Source organism: Thamnophis sirtalis, unplaced genomic scaffold, assembly GCF_051295495.1.
Source record: "Thamnophis sirtalis isolate CommonGarterSnake01/CBP01778 unplaced genomic scaffold, rThaSir2_p1.2 scaffold_2, whole genome shotgun sequence".
NCBI classification, from domain to species: Eukaryota; Metazoa; Chordata; class Lepidosauria; order Squamata; family Natricidae; genus Thamnophis; species Thamnophis sirtalis.
The window spans coordinates 6,650,359-6,673,490 of NW_028261382.1; the positions used below are offsets into that span (position 1 = coordinate 6,650,359).

Sequence of the window (23,132 nt, forward strand, 5' to 3'; positions counted from 1 at the left end):
CTCATTTGCCAGTAGTCCTCACCAGTGTTTCTCAATCTTGGCAATTTTAAGATGTGCGGATTTCATTTCCCAGAATTCTCCAGTCAATGTCTTAAAGTAGCCCAGGGTGAGAAACACTAGTCTATACCCATAACCTCATAAATGTCCCACTCCAACCAGCCGTGATATTCAGAGGTCTTTATAAACGTGACATGGGGGAGGGGAGAGAGAGAATCTACATTAGTTTCATCTCTGGTTCTATCAAGGAAAAAGAGTCAAATCCAATAGGCAAATGATGTTTAAGTTTCACAAAGGGGGGGTGAATTGTTACTTATTTAATTACTGAATTTACGTTGTTTATGGCATTTATTTATTTTTTATCTCCAGCACAAACATAGCAAGGCCAATCCTTGGATGTCATGTATTTTGAGTCAATGTAGGAAATGGCAAGTCTATTTCACCTTGGCAATTATATGTAGTTGAAAAAAATCCAGCTCAACAAGTTATAACCTAGTTCTAGAAGCAAACCGGTACCCAGAGGTGAAACAATTCACGTTAAAACGTGTTTGTCGTAGCTCTGAACTGTCCTATACAGAGAAACAAATGGTCCTGCTCTCACCCCATACAATTAGTCTGATCAATTCAATTCAATTCAATTTATTACGTTTGTATGCCGCCCTATTCCCGAGAGACTCAGGGCGGCTAACAATAAAGGGGGGGGGGATACAAAAAAATAAAATAAAAAACAACAATTTAAAATTCTACAAGAGCCATAACCTCGAGTGGGGCTGGATAGTTTAGCAGCCCCAGGCCTGCCGGAACAGCCAGGTCTTAACTGCTTTGCGGAAGGCCGGAAGGGTAGTGAGGGTCCGGATCTCCACGGGGAGATCGTTCCAGAGGGCCGGAGCAGCCACAGAGAAGGCCCTCCCCCGAGGAGTCGCCAGGCGACATTGGCCGGCAGATGGAATTTGGAGGAGGCCTAATCTGTGGGATCTAATAGGTCTTTGGGAGGTGACTGGCAGGAGGCCAGTCACATGACTCTGCCTGCCTTACCACCTTCCAGAAGGTTTCTTATTTTATTTTCTCCTTTTATATTGTTACTCACTTCCAACATCTGACAACTAAAAAGCTGGGAGGGAGCAGACTCACTTGCTTTCTTCATCCAGTAGATGGAGCAAACCCGTGGGCTTTTTACTGATGAGGTTTATACAGCCAGAGTTGTCGATATAGTCTATGTTATGCCAGCTGATGCCTTCTAGTCTGTATTCCTCCTGGTGTTTGGGGAAAAACAAATGAAGTCTAAAATCCAAGCAACTGTAAACAAACTAGTGACAGACTTTTTGAACTCCCCCCCCCCACCCATCACATAAATTCGGATCTGGTATTGGAAGCCCTCCTCATCTATTCATGTATCTTCCTTTCATTGTCTGACCCATATTTCTATATCACTGCAGACGATAGGTTAATTGCTGCTACATCGTGATTTAGTCAATAGACTAAATTGGCCATGTGTCCAGTTTGGCAACTTTTAAGACCAGTGAACTTCAACTGCTGGCTGGGGAATTCTGGGAGTTGAAGTCTATGAGACTTAAAGTTGGTGACGTTGGACATTAATCCCTCTCTCATTGGGTAGCTCATCATGTGGAAAAGTTGCTATCGGGAAGCTCTTGGCTACTCCAAATGAAAGCCTTTTGGATTTCAAGTTGCCCACCCATATTCTATGCAGGGAAAAATCGGGCCACATGCTTTTAAGACTGAGCAGGCCTCATATTTGAAGGCCATTCAATGATATTACTGTAGCATGTGCTATTGACTTTGACGCCAAGCAGAAGATGTGGAAAATACTTTCTTGGCCCGGTTATAGGAATTTCTGGGAGGAGAGACATAAAAATAATGTATTCCTATGTCAAGGTAGCCAGGAAATAGGAATCTTGGAATGTATTTTAATGCAGTTGGGCTATTATAATATAACCCTGAAAGCCTATCACAGATCCACTTACTTCAAGCTTATATCTAACACAATCAAGATAGATCTGTTTTAAATCTTTTTCTCACTGTTTCTTTTTTTTTTCAGGACTCAAAAGATCCTTTCTGTATTGGCTTGGCGTTCTCCTCCTCCTTCTCTGAGTCAACCCGACATTCCTTCATATAATGGAAGACATTTAATTATGCGGGCATCTTTTGGAAAACTAACTTGCCCAAGAATGCAAGGTCCCACATGTCCCTTAGTGGTCTTGCTGACTGTTTCATTTTCCAAAGGGCTGAAGAAACAAAAGATAAAGGATCTCCTAAGTCTGATCCTAACTGAGATGAGCTATTGAAAAAGGAAAACGCACTAGGAACGTTGAGGTCAAGTGACTGTATCATCTTGAGGTTCAAGTTGTTACAGTAAAAGGAAGGGGGATATAGTTACTTTACATTATGGGAACAATCATTTTCCCAAGCTTACTTGCTCCAGTTTAAAGATATGTTGGTTAAAATAGTGCTGTAAACGTTCATTTGCAAAATTAATGCAAAATTGTTCAAAGCTATTACTTTCATAATCTTCAAAACCAAAAATATCAAGTACTCCAATGGACAAAGTCTGCAAGACAAAAAGAAAGGGAAAGAAAACAGATACACTGCATTTAACACTTGAACTTCCTGGGTCATCTAGCAATAAGGTTGCTATGGCATTCGCAACCATTAAGTCAGTGCCTCCATTCGTTGGAAAAGGTCAAAGACTCCAACCCAAACCTTCCATCGATCACACAGTAGCCCTATGCCATTCTTTGAACCTCACCGCTGTAGACAATGTACTTTAACTGATCGGGAAAGAAAGGGCAGTCCTGAATAAAATATATCACTAATTACCAGACTCTCCCTTTCCCCATACTATTTCTGGCATTATGCCTTTTAACCTACTTCTCAGAGAAACTGGAATTACCAGGAAGCACACTTTACCAGATAGACGGTTAATAGCTAATGGATGGAGGCCTTACTAATCACAGGAGCTATTTCCACCCAGAGTAAAATTTAAATAAAGTGATAAATGCCATAGACATTTTCCAAGAGAAGCTAATTTAGGACTTGTACCGAGCATAAAAATCATACCCCCGAAATAAGCACCTGGCCTTATTTTCGGGGAGGTCTTATTATTTTTGAGGTGCAGGAGGCAGTGAGCATGGTCACCTCATGTCTGCTGCTGTGGTGCAATATTTTTGGAGAGGGCTTATTTTCGGGGGGGATTATTTTAGTGCATGTGCTAAAAAGCCCAATTGGGCTTATTATCCAGGGAGGTCTTATTTTTGGGGAAACAGGGCAATAGAGTAAATATATATATACTGGTAAGGTTTGTGCCACAGATTTTATTAAAGCTTTTAAAAAGAGAAAAGCAACTGGGTGGGAGGACGGGGAAAAAAACTAAATGTTTTGCTATGCAATAAAAGCTTCTATAACAAGAAAATTAAACCAGCACATGCTATATAGAATTTACTCTGCAGAGCAGCAGGGTTTCTATGGCATGTAAGTTCATCAGCATTATATATGCAAGTTTTATATTAAGTCTGAACAATGACCTGTCCTAAACTTGAGCTGTACATTAGAGTTATCTGCTCGGGGAGCATTAAGTGCATAACTCCAACTGGATTGGTATAGGCAGAAAAACTCCACATTAAACATTGAACGGTAAAAGAACACTGTGAGCTTACGGTCTTATGACATCTGAGAATAATTACTGTAATCTTTCAAATAAAACTGGAGAAAATGGAGGAAGTAATCCCATGTCAAGAATACACTGCAATAATTCAAACCACACTCAGCAAACAGTAATCACCGAGGCACGAAGTAATTCTACATTATTTAGCCCAGGAAGATACTGGTGGCTGTAGATCAGAACAGCTTCCGTATATAAGACAGTAGTTTCCTTCCCTCAAGGACATCAATGCATCTAATGATATAAAAGTTGTGTGTGTATACAAAAGCCAATATGTGAAATTCTTCTAGAACAGGGGTGTCAAACTCAAGGCCCGGGGGACAGATCCGGCTTGCAGGGTGCTTAGATCTGGTCCATGGGGCAGCCCTGGAAATAGCGAAGGACCAGCCCGCGGTGCTTCTGCCAGCAAAAACGGAGTTTGGCAGCCCATTTCCGCTGGCAGAGAGCTCGGGCCTCCATAGGTGCCCCTGACCTGAGCAATGTCAAGCTGGCCACACCCACCATGGCCATGCCCGAGGTCAAACACAACCCTGATGTGGCCCTCAATGAACTTGAGTTTGACACCCCTGTTCTAGAATATATAGTGTATTATCAGACAGTTGCCCCAAGTGGACAGTGAGGAGAGATGTCATCCAGCTTTCTCTCACATGGGGTATTCATGAAAACAATGCCTATTAAGGATCCTCTATGACAAGGGTGGGGAACGATGGCTCTTTTATAACTTGTATTTAATAAATTTATAGGCCGCCCAATCCCGAAGGACTCCGGGCGGCTGACAGAAAGTGGCATCATGTCTGGCTCAGGAATTCTGGGAGCTGAAATCCACAAGTCATAAATGGGCCATCGTTCCCCATTTCTGATTTATGGAGACATTTTGCTTCCTGTATCAACAGTTAGCTCTATTTCTGTGAGATTTTGCCCTGGAGTGGATGCAATTCAATTGTTAAGTGAGTAATTTTTAACTTGTAAGCTGCTTCTTTTTAAGAAGAAACTTACATATTATAAACAATTTGCAATTTCGTCTCTGGTTTACTTGCAACATTAACTTTCAGCTGCCAGGTCATTTAACTTCTCCAAAAGGTATGTGGGCTTACATGTGATTGTTTCTGTTTTATATTTTAAGGGAAAATGCTCAAAGGGACCTTTGGTTCTCTAATAATGCTGCTTCTCTGAGATAATATGCTCTACCAGCCTCAAACCTAAGTCAGTTGAGTCAACGATTGATAGAACATTCTTGAAAAAGACATACCTTGGTGCTTTCTTCTAAGTCCTTGGTATTCAAAAGTGCATGGTTAATTCTAAAAACGATCCAATCAAACAGCGCACTGTACAATGATTTGGCCATGGAATTTCGTACTGTTATAGCCTAGGAAATCAAAAGAAATAACTGGAAGTCAAGCCAAATACTAATTATATTGTAATACTAATTATATTAACGTCTATTTCCGGCTCTCCTGGATTATCGTCAATATGCATTTGCACAGATAGCAATAGCAATAGTATATAGACTTATTTACCGCTTCACAGGGCTTTACAGACCTATCTAAGCGGTTTACAAGAGTCAGCCTATTGCCCCGAACCATCTGGATCCTCGTTTTACCCAACTTGGAAGGATGGAAGGCTGAGTCAACCTTGAGCCTGGTGAGATTTGATCTGCCAAACTGCAGGCAGCCGGTGATCAGCAGAAGCAGCCTGCAGTACTGCACTCTAACCACTGCGCCACTGCAGCTCTTAATTTTACTGCTTCAAAATTTTCAAGGCGGTGGATGCTGAGGTCTGCACTTCAGCCTCGCTGTTCTATGACTAGGCATGTATATTGCTGCAAGCTCATACAGTTTCACTTTATGCTTGAATGATATTATAAAATTATGTCAGCACGGTATCTCTGAAGTGGAACAAACATATTCAGAATGGGAGGAAGATAGAAGGTAGGTGGATATTATTAGCAAATTTTAGTTTCAATGTTACAGAAGACAAGGTGAAATCTTGTGCCTTCTCTTTCCTCATTGTTTCCCGTTTTCTGGAGGGAAGAGCTCAAGTGCCTCTCATTTTAACACTAGCAGATTTCAGAACTGAGTTCTCATTGTGGTTAAAGACAATATGGATGTTGCTTCTGATGGATGCTGCCTAAGCTGTTATATAGAACACAACCTTTAAATCTTCAGTGTATCTAAAACAAAGTGATTCCAAGCAGCTAAAAATACAGTACAATGTGATCAGTTCAGGTTTTTGCACCAATAGAGAAATCTTTCAAATGTCCATGAAGGCCCAGTTCATTGGAGTGTGCATTATAACGGTCAGTGTGCTCACCAAAAGCAGCTATGGAATGGCGGCAAAAGTAGCTTCTTGAACGGCAATAAGCTAAGCAAATCACACAGAAAGCCTTTAGTGCGTATAGTAATACGCACTATAAAAATCCACACCAAGGTTGGCCTTCGTTTCTCTGCGTCTGCTTTGCTATAAACATCCTTCCACTTAAAAATAATAATCCAAATGTGTCAAAAATCACTTAGTCGCTATCTTAGCTATTGCCTGCATTTCCTTTGCGGAGTCTCACGTTTTGAATTCTGGAAGCTAGAACAACCTGTTCTCCATCAATCATACTTCAACCCACACAACTATATTGACAGGCAAGGAAATAAAAACAGGAACAGAACCTTTGCAAATCTAGAGAACCATTTTCTATAATTTGGCTCTGCCGGTTATTGGAATGTGGTGCTTTCTATCCATTTTATTTTCTTGTAGCTGACAGAAATGTCATGTTTTCCTGTAGCTTGCAGAAAACATGGAGACAGCTAAAACCAACCTTAACTTAACAGAGTAGTTTAGCTATACTGTTGAATTAGCACTTAAACATATACACTTTCCCCCCGCAAAAAAGGAACAGATGGCTGTCATATTATCTTCTCTTCCCTCCAGTTTCTTCTTCTCAGAAACTTCTTCTGTTTCCTACACTGATGTCATTTCTTACATGTGCTGCTAAAGTAAGTGGCCAAGACCACTATACATGCAAAAACCACTCCAGAGTGACTCATACAAGAACTGTGACCATTTTTCAACCTCAACTATGTCTTAATACAGTTCTGTATATTATTAATACAGCCGTTTGCAAAACCATTTGCTTCTGTACAGAAAGGAAAATCTTTTAATCTTAGAAGACAGAGTCTGCATAGTATTTTACATTTTAGCTGATTCAAGTTTCCCCCTCAGGTCATATTTCAAGGAGAGCATTGTATCATAGCGCCTTTTGTTAACAACCAGATCTTCATTCCAGAAGTCCATCTTTGGTCAAGAACAGCCCATCTATGCAACTGTTCATGAAGTCGCCATCTGCTAGGAAAAGTACGTATTCTTATTTACCACATTTACTGGTTTGATAAATTCTGCCATGACGGCATGGGCCTGACTTCCTTTCCAGCAGAGAGTTGGAGGTCTTGCGGGACAGCTGGGGTGCTTATGATGTCCACCTGGAGAAGGGCAAAACGGTCACCGGACCTTTGGGAAAACCTTTTTGGCTGTCTTACTGGCCCCAACGCACCGACACGGACATGGGATGGACTCATAAGTATTTCTACCGGGGAGCCATGTGTCTGGCTCTGTACACGCACCCGCGTGAGGAAGACAAGGTGCCTCACGTCAAGCAAGTGGTGCGTGAAACGATCCAGCAAGCGAAGAAGATAATTGCAATAGTCATGGATCAGTTCACTGACAGGGACATCTTCCGAGATATAGTCTATATGATCTTAGACGAAGAGGGCTCCACATTCTTCCTGGAGATGTGCAAATGCATGGACCTAAATGATTTCCATATCAGGGATATACGTCTACTTAGTCAACTGAACGAATGTAACACATACAGTGCAGCCACAGGTAGAATGTGCCTCCCTAAATAGTATTGACAAAGCAAAATCTTTCACTTCTGGGCCTGTTGGTTGTGGCTGGGAGAAGATACACATCATTTATCCCTGAGACAGAAAAGGTAGGGACATATTTTATACATTCTAAAGCAATGACTTATGCCATCACAGAGGCAGCTTAGAGGGACTATTCCCTATTGTACCAACCAATCAATATCAGAAAAATGTCTTCCTGGAAGCTTGCCTGGAACATCTCAGGGTAAGAGATGTTAACCGGTGTAGATCCGGATGCATGACTTATCCAATAAAGAGTTAAAATTCATACCCAGAATCTGAACTAACTAAAAGGCCTGCAATATTGTTAGGTTCTCTGATAGTGTTATTTATTTACTAAAAGGTCTATGCCACTCAATTTCCATAAGTTCTGAGCAATTCACGAAAGCTCAGCATAAGCATCGTACACCAAGCTCAAGGAATCCATGTCCCACCAGATGTTGCTGAGCTACAATTCCAGCAATATCAAGCAGAACATGTGTTTCATGACCATGAAAAAAGACACAAGCAGGAGGGAGTGATTAAAGCAGGGGAAATAAAGGATTGCTTTGTTGTTTGCTTCTTGTTCAACCGTTCACTCCATCCGGTTCAATCAAAGGTTTATTTGCCTATTTTTACTACATCTTCCAGCTCGTTTGCATTACAGTATTAAATTATGTGCCAGAATGTCACATGATGGTTTAATTAACATGACTGTACTGTTTTATTTCTGATAATGAGATGTTATTGAGATAGATTGACTTTACACGATGACTGACATGACTCATCAATATACCAGAGGAAAATTAGCACGTTGAACTTAAGGCACGTTCAATGGATGGACATTCTTGAACACTGCGAAACCAAATAATATACGGCTTAATCGCATGCTTTAAATATTCAGGTTTAATGAGGTCGAGGGCTTGGCTATCTAATGGGCTCTTTATCAATCTTTTCCTGCAAGGATTTGTAGGTATTTCTAAAAATAAAATAAAATAAATGATCTCATGTAATTTTCCACGTTTCAGACGACTGCTACACATACCTCTGCCAGTTTGTATGGTAATACAAGCTTTTCTCCGACAGTCACTGTTTTTCTTGTAATCAGCGCTTCAAGCAACATTTCTTCTTTCACCTAAAAAAAAGGTCATGATTTTAGAATCATAGTACGGTCCAAGCTTTGAAAATAAGCAGAGTAAACTTTCTAAAAGGAATCTGAAGTACATTTTCACTACCACAGATCCATAGAAGGCCTTTAAAAAAAAGGAGGGGGTTTTCTATAGCTACTGATGAATGCTACTCTTTGTGTTAAAAGGAGCTTTTTTTAAAATCAATGGTGCTAAGGACCTTCATGAATTTTAAAATGACACATCATCTTAAGTGAGACTGGAGCAGGGCTGTCAAAATGTCAGCCCGCAGGCTGGATGCATCACACGCTGGCCATGCGTGGTTCGTGACCCATCAAAACTGCGCTCGACTAAGCCGCGCCCGATTAAACCGCGTCGCTGATGTCATCAACAGGGCGACAACAGCCAGTGCGGAAAAAGAAGGGCGCTTTAAATAGCGCTTTGAAAGCAAGCCGATTCAACTTAAGGTAAGGGTTAGCTTTAGGGTTAGCTTTAGGGTTAGGTTAAAGGTTAGGGTTAGGTTAAGGGTTAGAATTAGGTTTAGGGTTAGGTTAAGGGTTAGGTTTAGGGTTAGGTTAAGGGTTAGGTTTAGGGTTAGGTTTAGGGGGGTTAGGTTTAGGTTTAGGGATTAATTTTAGGTTTAGCGTTTACAGCGTGCTTCTGTCTCCGCGCTGTTGTCGCCCTCTTGATGACGTCAGCTACGCGGTTTAGTCGAGCGCGGTTTAGTCGAACGCGGTTTTGTGGTGGAACCCGCGTGGTTTAGTGAAGGGGGCAAAAAGGCCTGATACATCACGTGTTGCTGCCATGGCGCCGTGAGTTTGACACCCCTGGACTAGAGGAAAAAACAGTATCGTTGTTGTGACCTAAGCTTCCCGAGAAAGCATAAATCACAATCTTAGTCCCAAAAACCCTCTTTAAACGGCTGTGATTTATAGTCATTCACAGCTCGCAAGTCTTCCCCAACAGTCTATGAAGATTCCGACAGATGTCTGCTCGAGTTGCCACAGTCTTCCAGGGGAATGTTGATAAATACCCACCTTATCTCTCTGGTGATGCTATCAGAGACCTAATTGCCAAATGCAGAGCAAGGCCAAACTTAGCACAGAGTCTAACAGAACTTCTCAGAGCCTGAACCAACCAGATGAACTAATTGCTTCCTGCAAATTGCTTCCTGCTCATGTCCGTTTGCTCCTCTTTTATGTCTTATGGGAGGGGCCAAGCCTCTCATCTCCAAGCCTTACTCCCAAGTCGCCCCTTTTTTCTTCATTGTTCTTGTTTTCTGGGAGCTCGACGCATGCGCACACTGGGAACAGGCTCCCGCTGTTCTCCTGCCTTGCTGATGTCAGACTCTGGAGGCTCTGGAGGCAGCACATAACTCCCAGATGGCCTTGGCTCCCTCTCTGCCTCCGACACAGAGCCCTCATCAGAGTCTTCCCCAGACTCCAGGACTGGCCCATGTTCCTCCCCAACCTCCTCGCTGTCCAACTCTACTGCCAGTTCCGCAGTCCGCCGGCGGACCACAGCAATTGTGTACTTTCTACATGGTCTTACATAGAACCATGTCTAACAATCTCCTCTTCTTGTGAGGGACTGATGGTGGCATAGAGCTAACTTGTGGAGAGCAGAAAAAAATGGTAGTGTCACAAGCAAGGCAACAGCAATTCTAGAGACAGCACTGAGGCTACACTGGAGGGATCAGAAACGCTAAGTGAATCTACGGGTACCCATCAGAGAATATTTGCCTCCTTAAAAGGCACAAAGACACAAAGTTTTGGGTCGGTGGGACACCTTGAAACAGAAAAGGCAGTCGTCTCTTGCTATGAAACTACTGGCACGTACAACAAATACCCCTAAGATCTGTGGCAGAAAATATTGAGCAGACCGTATACTTGGAGAGGTTAAAACTCCTTTGTGAGTTATGATTCACTGAAAGGATATCATTCCAGTTGGACAGAGATTCACATTCCTCTAACACAGTATCTGTAAAAAGGCAGCATTTATTCAACATTGCTTTCCTACAACACACTCTCTCTCTCTGGCTAGTAAAATAAAATGCAAAATAGCATCTCAAGGAATCCTTGGCCTGCCTCTCATTATTGCAGTTTTGTTCCAGTTTCAAGCTGGCTCAGATTAGAAGATTTTGTGAACCTCTGACCTTGAGTTCTTTTTCAAAAAGGCAACTATGAACACACAGTACTTTAAATGATTGCATATTTTACAGCAAAGAGATTTTTAGCTAGCTCAAACCATGAATACCTTAATAAGCCATCTGTGGTAAAGGGCTTTGGTGACAAAGGAGATGCTATAAAATACATTCAAGTTCAACCAATTAACTGGCTTCTGATGCCAGATGAAGGGGAAAGATTTTGTCTTTTAAACAAGCACTTTAAAGAACACTGAAATAGACAGCCATCACATGAGATATATTTTGCAAACTTCAGTTTATTAAAAGTTCTTTCAATAATATCAGTGAAAAGTCCTAATAAGTAAATGTGGATACATTGGAGGTATTATTTTATGGAGGACCATTTAACCTCACTTATCTTACTCCAGAAACTAATATACTACCAATATGGAATCCAATAACTTTCACATTTATCTTTATATATTATGTGGAAGTAGAAGAAAATGTAAAAGGGGGGAAAAAGTGGAAGGCTTATGTCCAAAAGTGATATCTTACCTCAAGTAACTCTGAGACAATAGGCAAGACTTCTGGATTACAGATATCTATGGAATCGTCTCGGTAGGTTTTTTTCTTATAACAGATGTTACCCAAGTGTAGTATTGCTGACAGAAGGGAAAATATCCTAAGAGCGCAAAGCAAGAACAATAAATGAAAGAAATTAAATTAAATTAAGTTCACGTAAATCAAGTGTTATTACATGTTAATGAAGTTGGTGTTTTTGTATCTTCAACTTAAAGCCACCTTGTGGTATATGTATGGTTCCCTAAATCACACATAAATCAATTCTCATAAATTGTATAAATACATAGGTAAGGCAGATTTTCCTGCTTTTCCATAATTTGTTATATGGGAATAATTAGAAAATGCCATCCATGATTCATAGGGTTAAAATGGTTAATATTTAATATTTTCCACTAACAGACACAATGTTGGGCACAGTAACTATTAAAAGGTCAAGTCACAATCACCTTCTAAAGAGAAATAACTTACTGCCTGCGGGTCTTGGGAAGAAAGCCCACCATCTCCATAGCTAGCTGTAAACGTTCAAAATCATGCTTCAAGTCCTCACCTTCAACAGAGAAGCAATCCTATCGAGTCCAATACAAGGAATAATTATTAGCGTGGGAAAAACAGGCATCCGAAAGTTACAAAAATATTAACAATACAACATAAAGTTCAATCTGTACAACACTGGGATGGTGAACAGATTTGGAATCAGAATAATCATCAAACTGTACTGAAGTCCATTCTCCATACCACGCTTCACAATGTCGTGTAACATGAGAAACAAATTTAGTTATAAATAAGTGGTGGAGGAATTGCCCCAGCTGAATGAAAGATTCCTAAGATAACTTTAAGAAAAACACATGCTGGGACATGACCACTTCTGAAAGGAGGAATAGGTCTAAAAGAAGAAAAACTCGGGCTTCTTCCTAGAGACCTTCCATCTTTGTAAGAATATCTGTGTTCAGTTTGTCTACATGGAACAGTAAACATAGTTCGTACCTAGGCTTCGTGCTCTGCAGTTAAAAACCAACGGAGAAGACAAACGCTAGATATCCTTTGCCATTCAGCTGTCTTGTGAATTATGCAAGATTTTTTTTTCCCCCTTGGGACTTATCAATCACTGTACAGCTTCAACCTATAGAGTTACAGGCTGCATACTTTACAGTATTTTTAATCATTCGAGAGTAGACATTATATTACATAACCTTCAATTCAACAGAGTGGGCTCGAACACCAACAAGTTATTTGAAGAATCTGTAAAATGTTTTTTAAGACAAAGCTGGACTATTTCAGAGTCCATGCGACACTCCACCTCCACCCTAGCACTGCATTCCGTTTTTCAAAAATAAAATAACATGCAAGTATCAGGGAGAATTTCTATTTCTATTATTTATACCTTTCTACTCAGGATTAATAGATATAGGAAGCTAACTGGGGCATGAGGTAAGAGAGCTTCGTTCTATTCCCTGCTGTTTCTCACGACAGCATTTTTAACTCTTCATGCTTAATTCATGTAGTGATGTTGCCGTATGAACACTGGGAGGGGTTTTTTGTTTTGTTTTTGGGGTGCTGTGCAGTTTGGTAAGACTATTGCAGAAGGCTGTAAAAGGCTGAGTTTTTATTTAGAAAGAGGGTCTGAGCATAGGAGACCCTACTTTATCTGGCAAGGATGTAAATCAAATTGATACTAAAGGAGAAGAGGAACAAGAGCAAAAAGAAACCATGAAGGAAATACAAAGCAAAGTTGGAAGTTGTCCTAGATCAGTGATGGCGAATCTTTTTGGCATTGAGTGCCCAAACCGAAACGTGTGTGCATGTGTGCGTGCCGGAGCGCCGGAAACCCAAAGACCAGCTGGCTGGCACATGCATGCCTTTTTTGGCTGTTTTCACCTGAAAACCAGCCCGAAAATGGCCAAAAAACAGCTTGAAAAGAGCTCGGAAAATGGCCCCAAAACCACCCTGTTTTCTGGGCATTTGGGAGGCCGTTTTCTGGTGCTCCAGCGCCCATGAAGACCAGCTGCCAGAAACCAGAAGAGCAACTGGCAACGGCATACGTGCCTACAGAGAGGGCTCTGCGTGCCACCTCTGGCAGGCGTGCCATTGGTTCACCATCACAGTCCTAGATCAATAGAGAAAAGATAAAATATAAGAGTTACAGTCTAGAATACAAGACTGTAGCTCTTGTATTAAAATACAAGAACTTTGTATTTTAATAGAAAAACTTAAAATAGGTCAAGGATAAAGAGAGCATTTACTACCACTGTGCTGATTAATATTTTAAGGGTAGCCATTTTAATTTCCTGGAATCCCAAGTTTGACAGACCCCCACCCAAAAAAGTTTTATAAAGCTTCAACAATATAGGACAGACCTATTCTGATATCCCTCTGCTTAACTGAGCAATGTTCACTATCAGGCAGGCTAGCAGAAAAAAAAAATGATTTGATATCTATAGTTTCCCGCAATAAATCCAACTCAGTTCCAGAGAGTTCAGCTAATTGAAATCTTTGCACTGAACCATTTGCGTCTGCTGATTTAAAAACAAGTATTTTACTGAGCCGTCTAGTTCTTGCAGTTTAAAAACAATAAAATGGAAATGGAAAAATATATATTCTCAATAAAAATGAATTAAAACATTCTTTCATTACATCTTATTTGTAAACAAGTTAGAATTGTTGACATGCGATTAGAATAATCATGCTTTTGGAAATAAAATGGGAATTATATTAAAAGATCAGAGCAGTTAATTCAAATGGAATTAAAACGATTATTCTTCAGTTACTTAATCATTTTTTTTCCTTTCACTTTACAAACTACACTTTGGTTACAACTTGGAGAGGCCCCTAAGAGTTGTTTCCAAGGCTGTTATTACTATTGTTCTAAAAAAAATATTGAGTTATAATTCTGTGTTGACCATCATCCACAGTCACTATCATGAGATGGACAGTCATACAAATTGATTTCATACATACATAAAATCAATAGCAATAGCAGTAGACTTATATACCGCTTCATAGGCCTTTCAGGCCTCTCTAAGCGGTTTACAGAGAGTCAGCATATTGCCCCCAACAATCTGGGTCCTCATTTTACCCACCTCGGAAGGATGGAAGGCTGAGTCAACCCTGAGCCGGTGAGATTTGAACCGCTGACCTGCTGATCTAGCAGTAGCCTGCAGTGCTGCATTTAACCACTGCGCCACCTTGGCTCTTTTGTTAAATCAATTTTACTGAATTCCACTGATGTATCTATAACTGCATGCACCTAATAATTAGGGGGTTTTAAGCCACAATTAACTGAGGATAGTGCCAAAGTGGCCTGGTTTACTTATAAGAATTGGACATAATGGATGGATTCACACATCCTGCTAAACCAAGAACAAAACAAAACTTGCGTGAACCAGGTCACTGAAATCAGATAGGATTCAAGAAGTAACATGGATTTTAAAATGAATGTATTTCTATCTAGAGCAGGGCTGTCAAACTCATGGGCTGGATGTGCCATGCGCTGGCCACGCCTGGTTTAGCCAAGGGGGGGGGGAATCATGATATGTCACGTGATCCCCCCCCCCCCGTGACGCCGCGAGTCTGACACCCTCCTCTAGACAATATATTATATCAAATATTATCCTGCAAAAATTATTCTGGGCAAAGTTTATTTGTCTGCATTTTGGAAAACAGAAGCAAGAGAAAATGTTATACACAATTCTAGTTGCACCGTCCTATGACATGATACTTTCCCATTTTTAAAAAAGATAACTACAGAAAAATGACCACGAGAACTACTTAAGAGAAAAGTACTTAACAGTTGAGGCCATCAACTGTTAATAAAAAGCAACTGATTCTGCATTTGCTTTGCATCTTGGAGCAAAGCCGAAAGGCAAGGAAAGGCCTATCACCAGTAACCCAGAATGGATGGATGGATGGACTTGTACTGACCGGCTCAGAGTCATAGTAACAGTCATCCCAGCTGTGTTTAGGGGGTTTCTTTGTCATCTGAAAGCAAGGCAGATTGGGTAAGTAGCATTCCAAATCCCACACAACAATCTCTTTCTACTTGTCTTCTGTGTCTGTAGGCATTAAATGTCAGGCAAATTTCCCACTGCAGAAATGCATCACTACCTTCCTCCGTGTTCCTGTAATTGTTCACCTTGCTTTGAGAAAGTGTACCCCACACAATTTTATCATGTTACTGAAAAGCCTTTTCATTTTATAATTAAACTGGAGGATATTGTAGAATGTGTTGGCATTTCTACCTCATTTAAGAATGTTCCATCGTATATATTTTGTTCATTGCCCAAACAATTACGTAAAGTAGACCGACTATCTTTCAACCTTTTTAATGTAGTGCTGGTGAAGAGGCAGAGAAGTCTCTGCTTGGGGTGATGTACATATACTGCAAAATAAGTAACTGAATAAATCACTCCAAAACCAAGAAGAGCCTTCTATGCACTCCACAAAAATACCAGCACTGGTCTGATTAATTTCCAACATTAAAACGATCTGTGATATTTAATAATTTTATAATCTAAATTAAAATTAAGATTCCCATCTCGTTAAACGTAGTTTTATAAGCTTTTCAATAAAAGTTCTCAAATATTTCTTATTGTGACCAAACAGAAGTCATTTGGGTAAAACTGAAACCTAAAATTACAATTCAATTTGTAAAACTAATGATATAAAGGTTAGGTATTATCTGATTGCCAGATTCTCTGGCTATCCATCCCAGGAAGTTTTTAAAATAGGAAATCAAAGCAAAACTTAAAAGTTCTACTTTTTAAAATTTCAAATATACCTGTATCACTCCTTCAGTGATAATTCAATCATTAAGCTATCTAGGACTCTATTTAAGATTTCCCCACTCGCTTCCTACTGAAGCAATGAATAACAAATGCAAAGAGGAATCATTAGTAGTGATCTCACATTATCTTATACTGAAAAACCTGCTGTGTTTTGTACCATTTGACTAGTGGAAGGAAAGTAATTTAGGATTCAATCTTAAAAGTATTTAATTATGTTACATAATTCTAATGGGATAGCATTTTAGCACCTTAACTGTTCTTCCATCTTTGGTTTTATTGCATTCAAAACCCCTGGGTACTCAAGAAAACAAATTATATAAATGTTGTGAAATGTTAGTACAAGATGCAGTATCCCCATAATTTCAATTATTTACAGGCAGTTAGGATTAATGGACATTTGTAGAAATATTAAAACATCATGCTACCAAGCAAAAGAATTAGGAAAACATGCAAGTTGTTTAAGATGTGCAAACATGGGAAAATAAAATAATAAACATCTATTAGCTGTTAATATTAGACTTGCTTGGAAAATTATACATTCTTTTGAAAATCTACGATCCAGTTATCTTTTATTTCATAACAGTTCTCTATCGTAATGATCAGTTGCTGATAATTTCTGAGAGGATGACATGAACAATAGTTTTAAAATATCATTGCGAGAATAGCCCATTGCTCTAAAGTAAAACACAGGTACACAAAACTGCTTCCATATTCCCACCTGATTAAGGTAGTGATATTCATCAGGCTGTTTAAGGTGAAAAGCAGATTTCTCTTCTTCGCTTGCTCCTGCCAGCAGGTAATAAAATACATGGTAGTTCCTGATAACAAGTAAAAATGTATTACAGTAAAAAAAATGAGACAACAGATAGACAACAGTGGGAAATATACAAATTATTGGCATATCAGGAAGGAACTGGAAAAAAAGGTGGTGACTCAACAGCATGGAGTCCTTTGTATTACTGGAACTCATGGCTGCAAGTATAAAACCTAAACCTAGTACTACCTTATCTTGCTTTTTCTAAATCCAAGGTGATTATATATACAGGAAGTCCTCCATTTACAACAATTCATTTAGTGACTGAAAAAAATTAATTTGTCACTTAACAACTGCAGTGATTCACTGAACAATTGTGGCAAGAAAGATTGTAAACTCGGTCAAAATTCACTTAACAAAATGTCTCACTTATCAACAGAAATTTTGGGCTCAATTGTGGTCGTAAGTTGAGGGCTTCCTGTATACAAAAACAAAGTGGTAACAATAAACTACCAAAATAGGAAAAAGTGCTCCAAGATTATTTCCTGAAAGATGTCTTCACAGATATGTAAGCAGGGTCTTACTTCTTTCTAACTTGTTAAGTTTTGTACAATTATTCATAAATCTGATCTCTTTTTGCGGAGGCCGGTGTGTCATTTTTCAGTTTTCAATGTGGTGGAAGATCTATGCTGAAAATAATAATAAAGAAAAACACCACAACCTTCCATCTTATACAAATTGCTGGAGGGGGCACGGGGAGGAAATAACCCACTGTTCTCTTTCCTGTCTCCGTGTAAGAAGCAAGTACAATTTAAACTGGAGTGCAGTGTTAATAAACTACTGCAGCACGTTTCCCTCTAACTTCCTTGCACATTGAAGGGTGTGCAATCCATTATGAAGAACAATGTAATTTCTGAGCAAGAAACACAACTGTTTATGTGAGCTCCTGCTCTTGACCTGCAATCCTTGCTTAGAAAATGTTGGAATTCCTAGGAGCCCAGGAATTTCATGGGAACCTTTATTACTGACTACTAATTTCCAAGAAGTTAAAAACAGGATTATAACAACAAGCCCTCAAAGCTGGGACATGAATTAGTCAGCAATAAGTATGTCATTCCATATTTTGGATAAGAACCATCGCTTCCAAAATGTGAAAAGCAGGCACGCACAGTTTATAACCCAGTGAAATAATTATACTCTGATAATTCTAATAGTTGTTTTGATTTATCTTCCTTTATTTGTTCCAGTAGCTTATATATGTTATTTCGTTAGTTACTCACCTTTCATTATGTTCCTGATAGACTAGTCTGGACTTTTCTAGTAGATACTTTTCAACATAAGCTCTAGAAGAAAAAGAAATGGCAAAGCATTGTATGAGAAGAATACTGTACTTGGGGGTGGGGGAGCCCTAATTCATACAAGGGATAAAACATTCCTGTAACTGAATCCATCTCTTTCACTTTCTTTCTTGGTAGCATTTCGCAATTCCCAAAAGAAATATATGTACCCTAATTACTGCAAAATTTGGGCTTCCTTTGAATTGTGCTGCAAAATATGGTGACCTGATGAGTCACTATATCATGGTGATGTCGCCTGCCCATATTAGTATTACAGTATTGCATCCATCCTAGAGCTATTCTAATTCTTTAGCTTTTAGATTAGACTCTTAAATTTTTTTACAAAGATACACTTTGTAAATGGTACCCATGTATTAGAAGGATGGGACATTTTTAATATAAATACTCAGAAGACATATGGGACAAAACTGAATTTTATATATGTACAGTATATGTATATCTCTTTTACCCCAACTTGGCTGGACAACCTGTAGCACTATCCATTAAATGGATACCATCAAATGTATTTAGCAGATAAAAGAATATGAAAAGCAATTTGCTAAGGCACTGTAAAAGCAGAAGTGTCATGAATGCCCCAAACATCCTTCAGTAACAGAGATAAAAATTTTAACAGGTTTTTATTTATCTACATGTTGCAATATCATAGCCCTATTCATTAATATTCTGTATCAAAGAAAAGGTCAGATGGATATAACTTCCTCAGAGCCAAAGTCAGGTGCTATTCTTGGCACCTCAGATGAACAATTATGCCAAAATTGTTATAGAAAAATACATGTCTTAATGTTTTCTGACTGATACATCTGGGGGCCCATAGTTGTTCACATTTATTAATCCTAAATGTGATTGCAGAAAAAAACCACAAGATGTAGCAACAAAAACAGGATTTTTATATCCTGCTTGCTCTTAAAACTTCAGGAAGATAACAGACGACATAAAAACTGTAACTATGACAGTATACTGCTCAGGTAAATTACTAGTTTTGTTTCCTTGTTTTTTGACAAGGAAAAACAATAGCTTTAAAGACACTGAAGCAGAGAATAAAGGAAGATTATAGAGTTTTTACCAAGTCATTAATAGAATTGGAAGATTCTACCTAAACAGCTGAAAATACAGCACAATGATCAGCTAGGCCTTTCAAAGCCCGGAAATTCTACAAACCCAAATGTTTCACAAAGTAATATCACAGAGTAAGTTCTACTTTTTCAGACGTTTTTCTGCTTTAATATACTTTTAAACTGTTATACCTCCAGAAGATTGTCAGACAACCATCAATTTTTGTGCTGGTCCTTCATATAATTGAGCATAATATTTTCTTCTACTTTTGAAAATGGGCTAATTAATAATGTCTTAGTGGAATCAATCTAGAATAGCTTATTTTCTGATCTGAAGGCATAGTACCTTAAGGGTCCTTCCATTTGCATTCATAACATTGTAACGGTCTTGAAAAAAACATTTGTTTCGGATTCCAATAGCTATGAATGATCTGTACTATCCAAACTAGAGCCAAAGAAATCTAGAGAAAAATATCTAAGTGGAGAGGAGTTGCTCAACAATTTATTATATCAATTAATTAAAAATACATATTTCAGAATTTTTTTCATCTCCCCTGTGAACCGAAAAGTTGTAATGAAAAGAATGTAGGAAGTTGCTTTCCTTAACAAAAGACACCTATATCAAGTCAATTATTTCTCCTACATGACAAGCCCACCTCTTTCCCAGACAAGCAGCTACAGCCCAGATTTACACAGGATGTTTTACATTCTAATCATGCATATAAAGCTACTAACAGCTGCAAACCATTCATGCCTAAAGCTCTTTAGTCACTGCTCATTGCCACTTACCCACGCACAGTGCCAGTCTCCTGATAATTTACTTGAATAAATTTGCCAAAGCGACTTGAATTGTTGTTGTGTGCTGTCTTGGCATTCCCAAAGGCCTGTCAAAATAAGAAGAAAAGTAAGTGTCACAAACCTACCAGAACAATTCACTGCAGAGGTAACTTGGAGATGACGGTCTGCCATTTACTACATGCCATTGGCTTTCGTCATCCTACCAGGAGCTGAGTTCAAATCAAGGGCACTGCCACTGGCTAAGGCCAGCAGGGCTGAATGGAAGTGACACCATTTCGTAGAGGCTAGAGAATAATCTGACCACACACACACACACACGAAGCCTAGATCTCCATTCTGAAACTATGCCTCAATTGCTTTGAGATACAGGTAATCCTTGACTTACAATTGAGCCCCAAATTTTTGTTGTTAAGCGAGACAGTTGTTAAGTAAATTTGGACCCATTTACGACCTTTCTTGCCACAGTTGTCAAGTGAATCACTGGAGTAGTTACGCCATGAACACGGTTGTTAATTGAATCTGGCGTCCTCATTGGCTTTGCTTGAGAGAAGGTTGCACAGGGGGATCCCATGACCCTGGGACACTGAAACTGCCATAACTTTGAGTCAGTGGCCTGAATTTTGATCACGCGACAGTGAGGATGGTCGCAAGTGTAAAAAACAGTCATAAGTCACTTATGTGACTTCAGTGCCACTGTAATCTTGAACAGTCACTCAATGAGCTGTTGTTAGTCGAGGACTACCTGTACAAACCAGATTTAACGTGAGCTTCTGATGTATGTGATACCCATGGTGGGATATTTCCTTGACTGTTATGGTGGCCCATCCTCAGAAAAGACAAACCAAAATCTTTAAGCACAGAAAGTCTGGACAGATTGTCCCAAGGGTGCTTTTTCAAGGGGCAACTGGACTTTCCTTGTTTTTTCTTTGAAGACGTTTCACTTCTCATCCAAGAAGCTTCTTCAGCTCTGACTCAGCTGTGAAGAGGTTTCTTGGATGAGAAGCGAAACGTCTTCAAAGAAAAAACAAGAAAAGTCCAGTTGCCTCCTGAAAAAGCACCTTTGGGACAACCATGATCTGGATGACGGAGAATCTCCATAGACTTCTGGGCAGATTCATCTCCAACCCAGCAGCTTGGAGAAGATGAGATTGTGCAGAAGGAGGGAAATAAACTGTATTCACAATCAAGGCCTCATAGCCAGTTGCTTAAAGGATCCTGCCTCTGGCAATTTGCAAGCCCTCTCTAACAAGGATGATCTGATGATGAATCACGCTCAAATTCAATACCAAACTGAATTTGGTATTCAATAAATACCTAATTTAATTGGGTTAAAAAAGAATATGCTTATTAATAGAAAGTATACGTTATCTTCTCTTTTCATTTCCCTATAAACATCTGCTTGGAAAAAAATAGCAAGTAGCAACAAGTCTGTCTTCAAAAATATGTGCGACAAGCTTGGAACATAACATAAAAGCGACTTTAGAGCATAAACACAGCTGTAGTCAACATTCCCTGCATTAAATCACTTAAATGGTTTGGATGTATACACTTCTTGGAATTTTACATACTGTTGACATTAATTTTATCATAACAGGCAAGGCATCTGAGGGAATGTTATATGTATTAATTCTTATAATTTAGACATTGAGAAAAAAAAAATCACCATGCATCATCTTTAAGATAGCTCAACACTAGATTTCTTTATAGTTTCTTGAACAGAAAGATTATGTTCTGTTTCTGCAAAACCAGATCCTAATAATGTCCCTGACTGTTAATCACGTGGAATCTACTTCAAAGGAATCTGGAAAAATCTAAGAATTTGTATGCTAAATTATCTTTGCCAGTAGGCAAGTTTGGAGAAAGCAGAAATATACAGATACTATTTTCTCAGTACCTTCAGTATCTCTTTTTACCAGGAAAGAAACATTTAGAATACTGTTTAGCTGAGTTGCAGCTCATCAGGCAATATATTTCTACTGTTGTATCAACTTCGCTGTGGGGATCAGGTCAACGCTGGCTAAGAAGATTACATGCACTATACATGTTTTCTATAATTATGAGAAAAAATATAGCTTGAGCTGTAAGACGAAGTTAATAGGAGATAGTTTTGGACAGGATTCTTCTAAATATTTGCAAAGACTAAAACCTCCAAAAAAAAAAAAATAGTCAATCTGCACATTATATTTGTTACTGTTGGTATTCTAGTTTTACACAATAAAACAATGTGTCTGATTATCTGTTTAAATTTAAATTTGAATGGCCGCTTTCTCCTTTTGTACAAATAGTCTCTTACCATTTCATTTTGTTTAAAGATTGCTGTTCACATACTCTTGGTGTTCTTTAAGGTTAAAAAAACCTATCTGTTCTAGTGCCAAAGAAGAGATTTCAGCTATATTTCTGAATAATTACTATGGCTGAAATCTCTTCTTTGGCACCATAACAGATAGTTTTTTGACCTTAAAAACCTGGGCTGTTAGAATAAGGAAGTTTCAGTGACAGTTAATAGGTGGTTATTAGTCCAATTATATAAGAATGGCAGATTCACAGAAACCTGCTTAGAAAAAAAAGCAAATAGCAAAATAAATGTAAGCAGAATGAAAACAGTTTTCATTGCCTAGATTTGAGGGCACCTAGATAGGTAATAGCTGAATCATGGGGATTGAAGTATATGTGTCTTAAAGTCACCAAGGTTGGGAAACCTTGTTTTAAACCCTAAATTAGCTCTGTTCATAGTACTTCAGGGGTATCATCTTCTCCACATCCTTACTAGCTCCCAAAAACGCAGGATAAAGTTTACTGTTCTGTGATTGCTCAGATCAGAGGAAGATGGATTTCACCAGTAGCATGCTTCAAATAAGGGGATTATTTCAATTGAAGGAACTTCTCATGGCCCTGTCAACTTTCACCAGTGTGCACAGTCCATACATACCTATTTTTCAATTTATATTTATTTATTTGTTTTTAACCTTTGAGTCAGTGTTGATTCCTAGTA

General features: G+C 39.0%; 1 protein-coding gene across 6 annotated transcripts in view; it reads right to left on the bottom strand.

Annotated features, from left to right (window-relative positions):
• MYO9A (myosin IXA) overlaps positions 1–23,132 on the bottom strand; it is a 102,240-nt gene that overhangs the window by 53,679 nt on the left and 25,429 nt on the right. For all 6 annotated transcript variants that reach the window (XM_087704158.1, XM_087704155.1, XM_087704157.1 and 3 more), the window contains exons 3-12: positions 20,132–20,226; positions 18,213–18,275; positions 16,897–16,996; positions 15,316–15,372; positions 11,866–11,963; positions 11,371–11,497; positions 8,609–8,698; positions 4,923–5,039; positions 2,429–2,563; positions 1,129–1,250 (exon numbers count right to left, since the gene is read on the bottom strand). In XM_087704158.1, the coding sequence (XP_087560284.1) occupies positions 1,129–1,250; positions 2,429–2,563; positions 4,923–5,039; positions 8,609–8,698; positions 11,371–11,497; positions 11,866–11,963; positions 15,316–15,372; positions 16,897–16,996; positions 18,213–18,275; positions 20,132–20,226 (1,004 nt within the window). The remainder of the gene's footprint in view (positions 1–1,128; positions 1,251–2,428; positions 2,564–4,922; positions 5,040–8,608; positions 8,699–11,370; positions 11,498–11,865; positions 11,964–15,315; positions 15,373–16,896; positions 16,997–18,212; positions 18,276–20,131; positions 20,227–23,132) is intronic.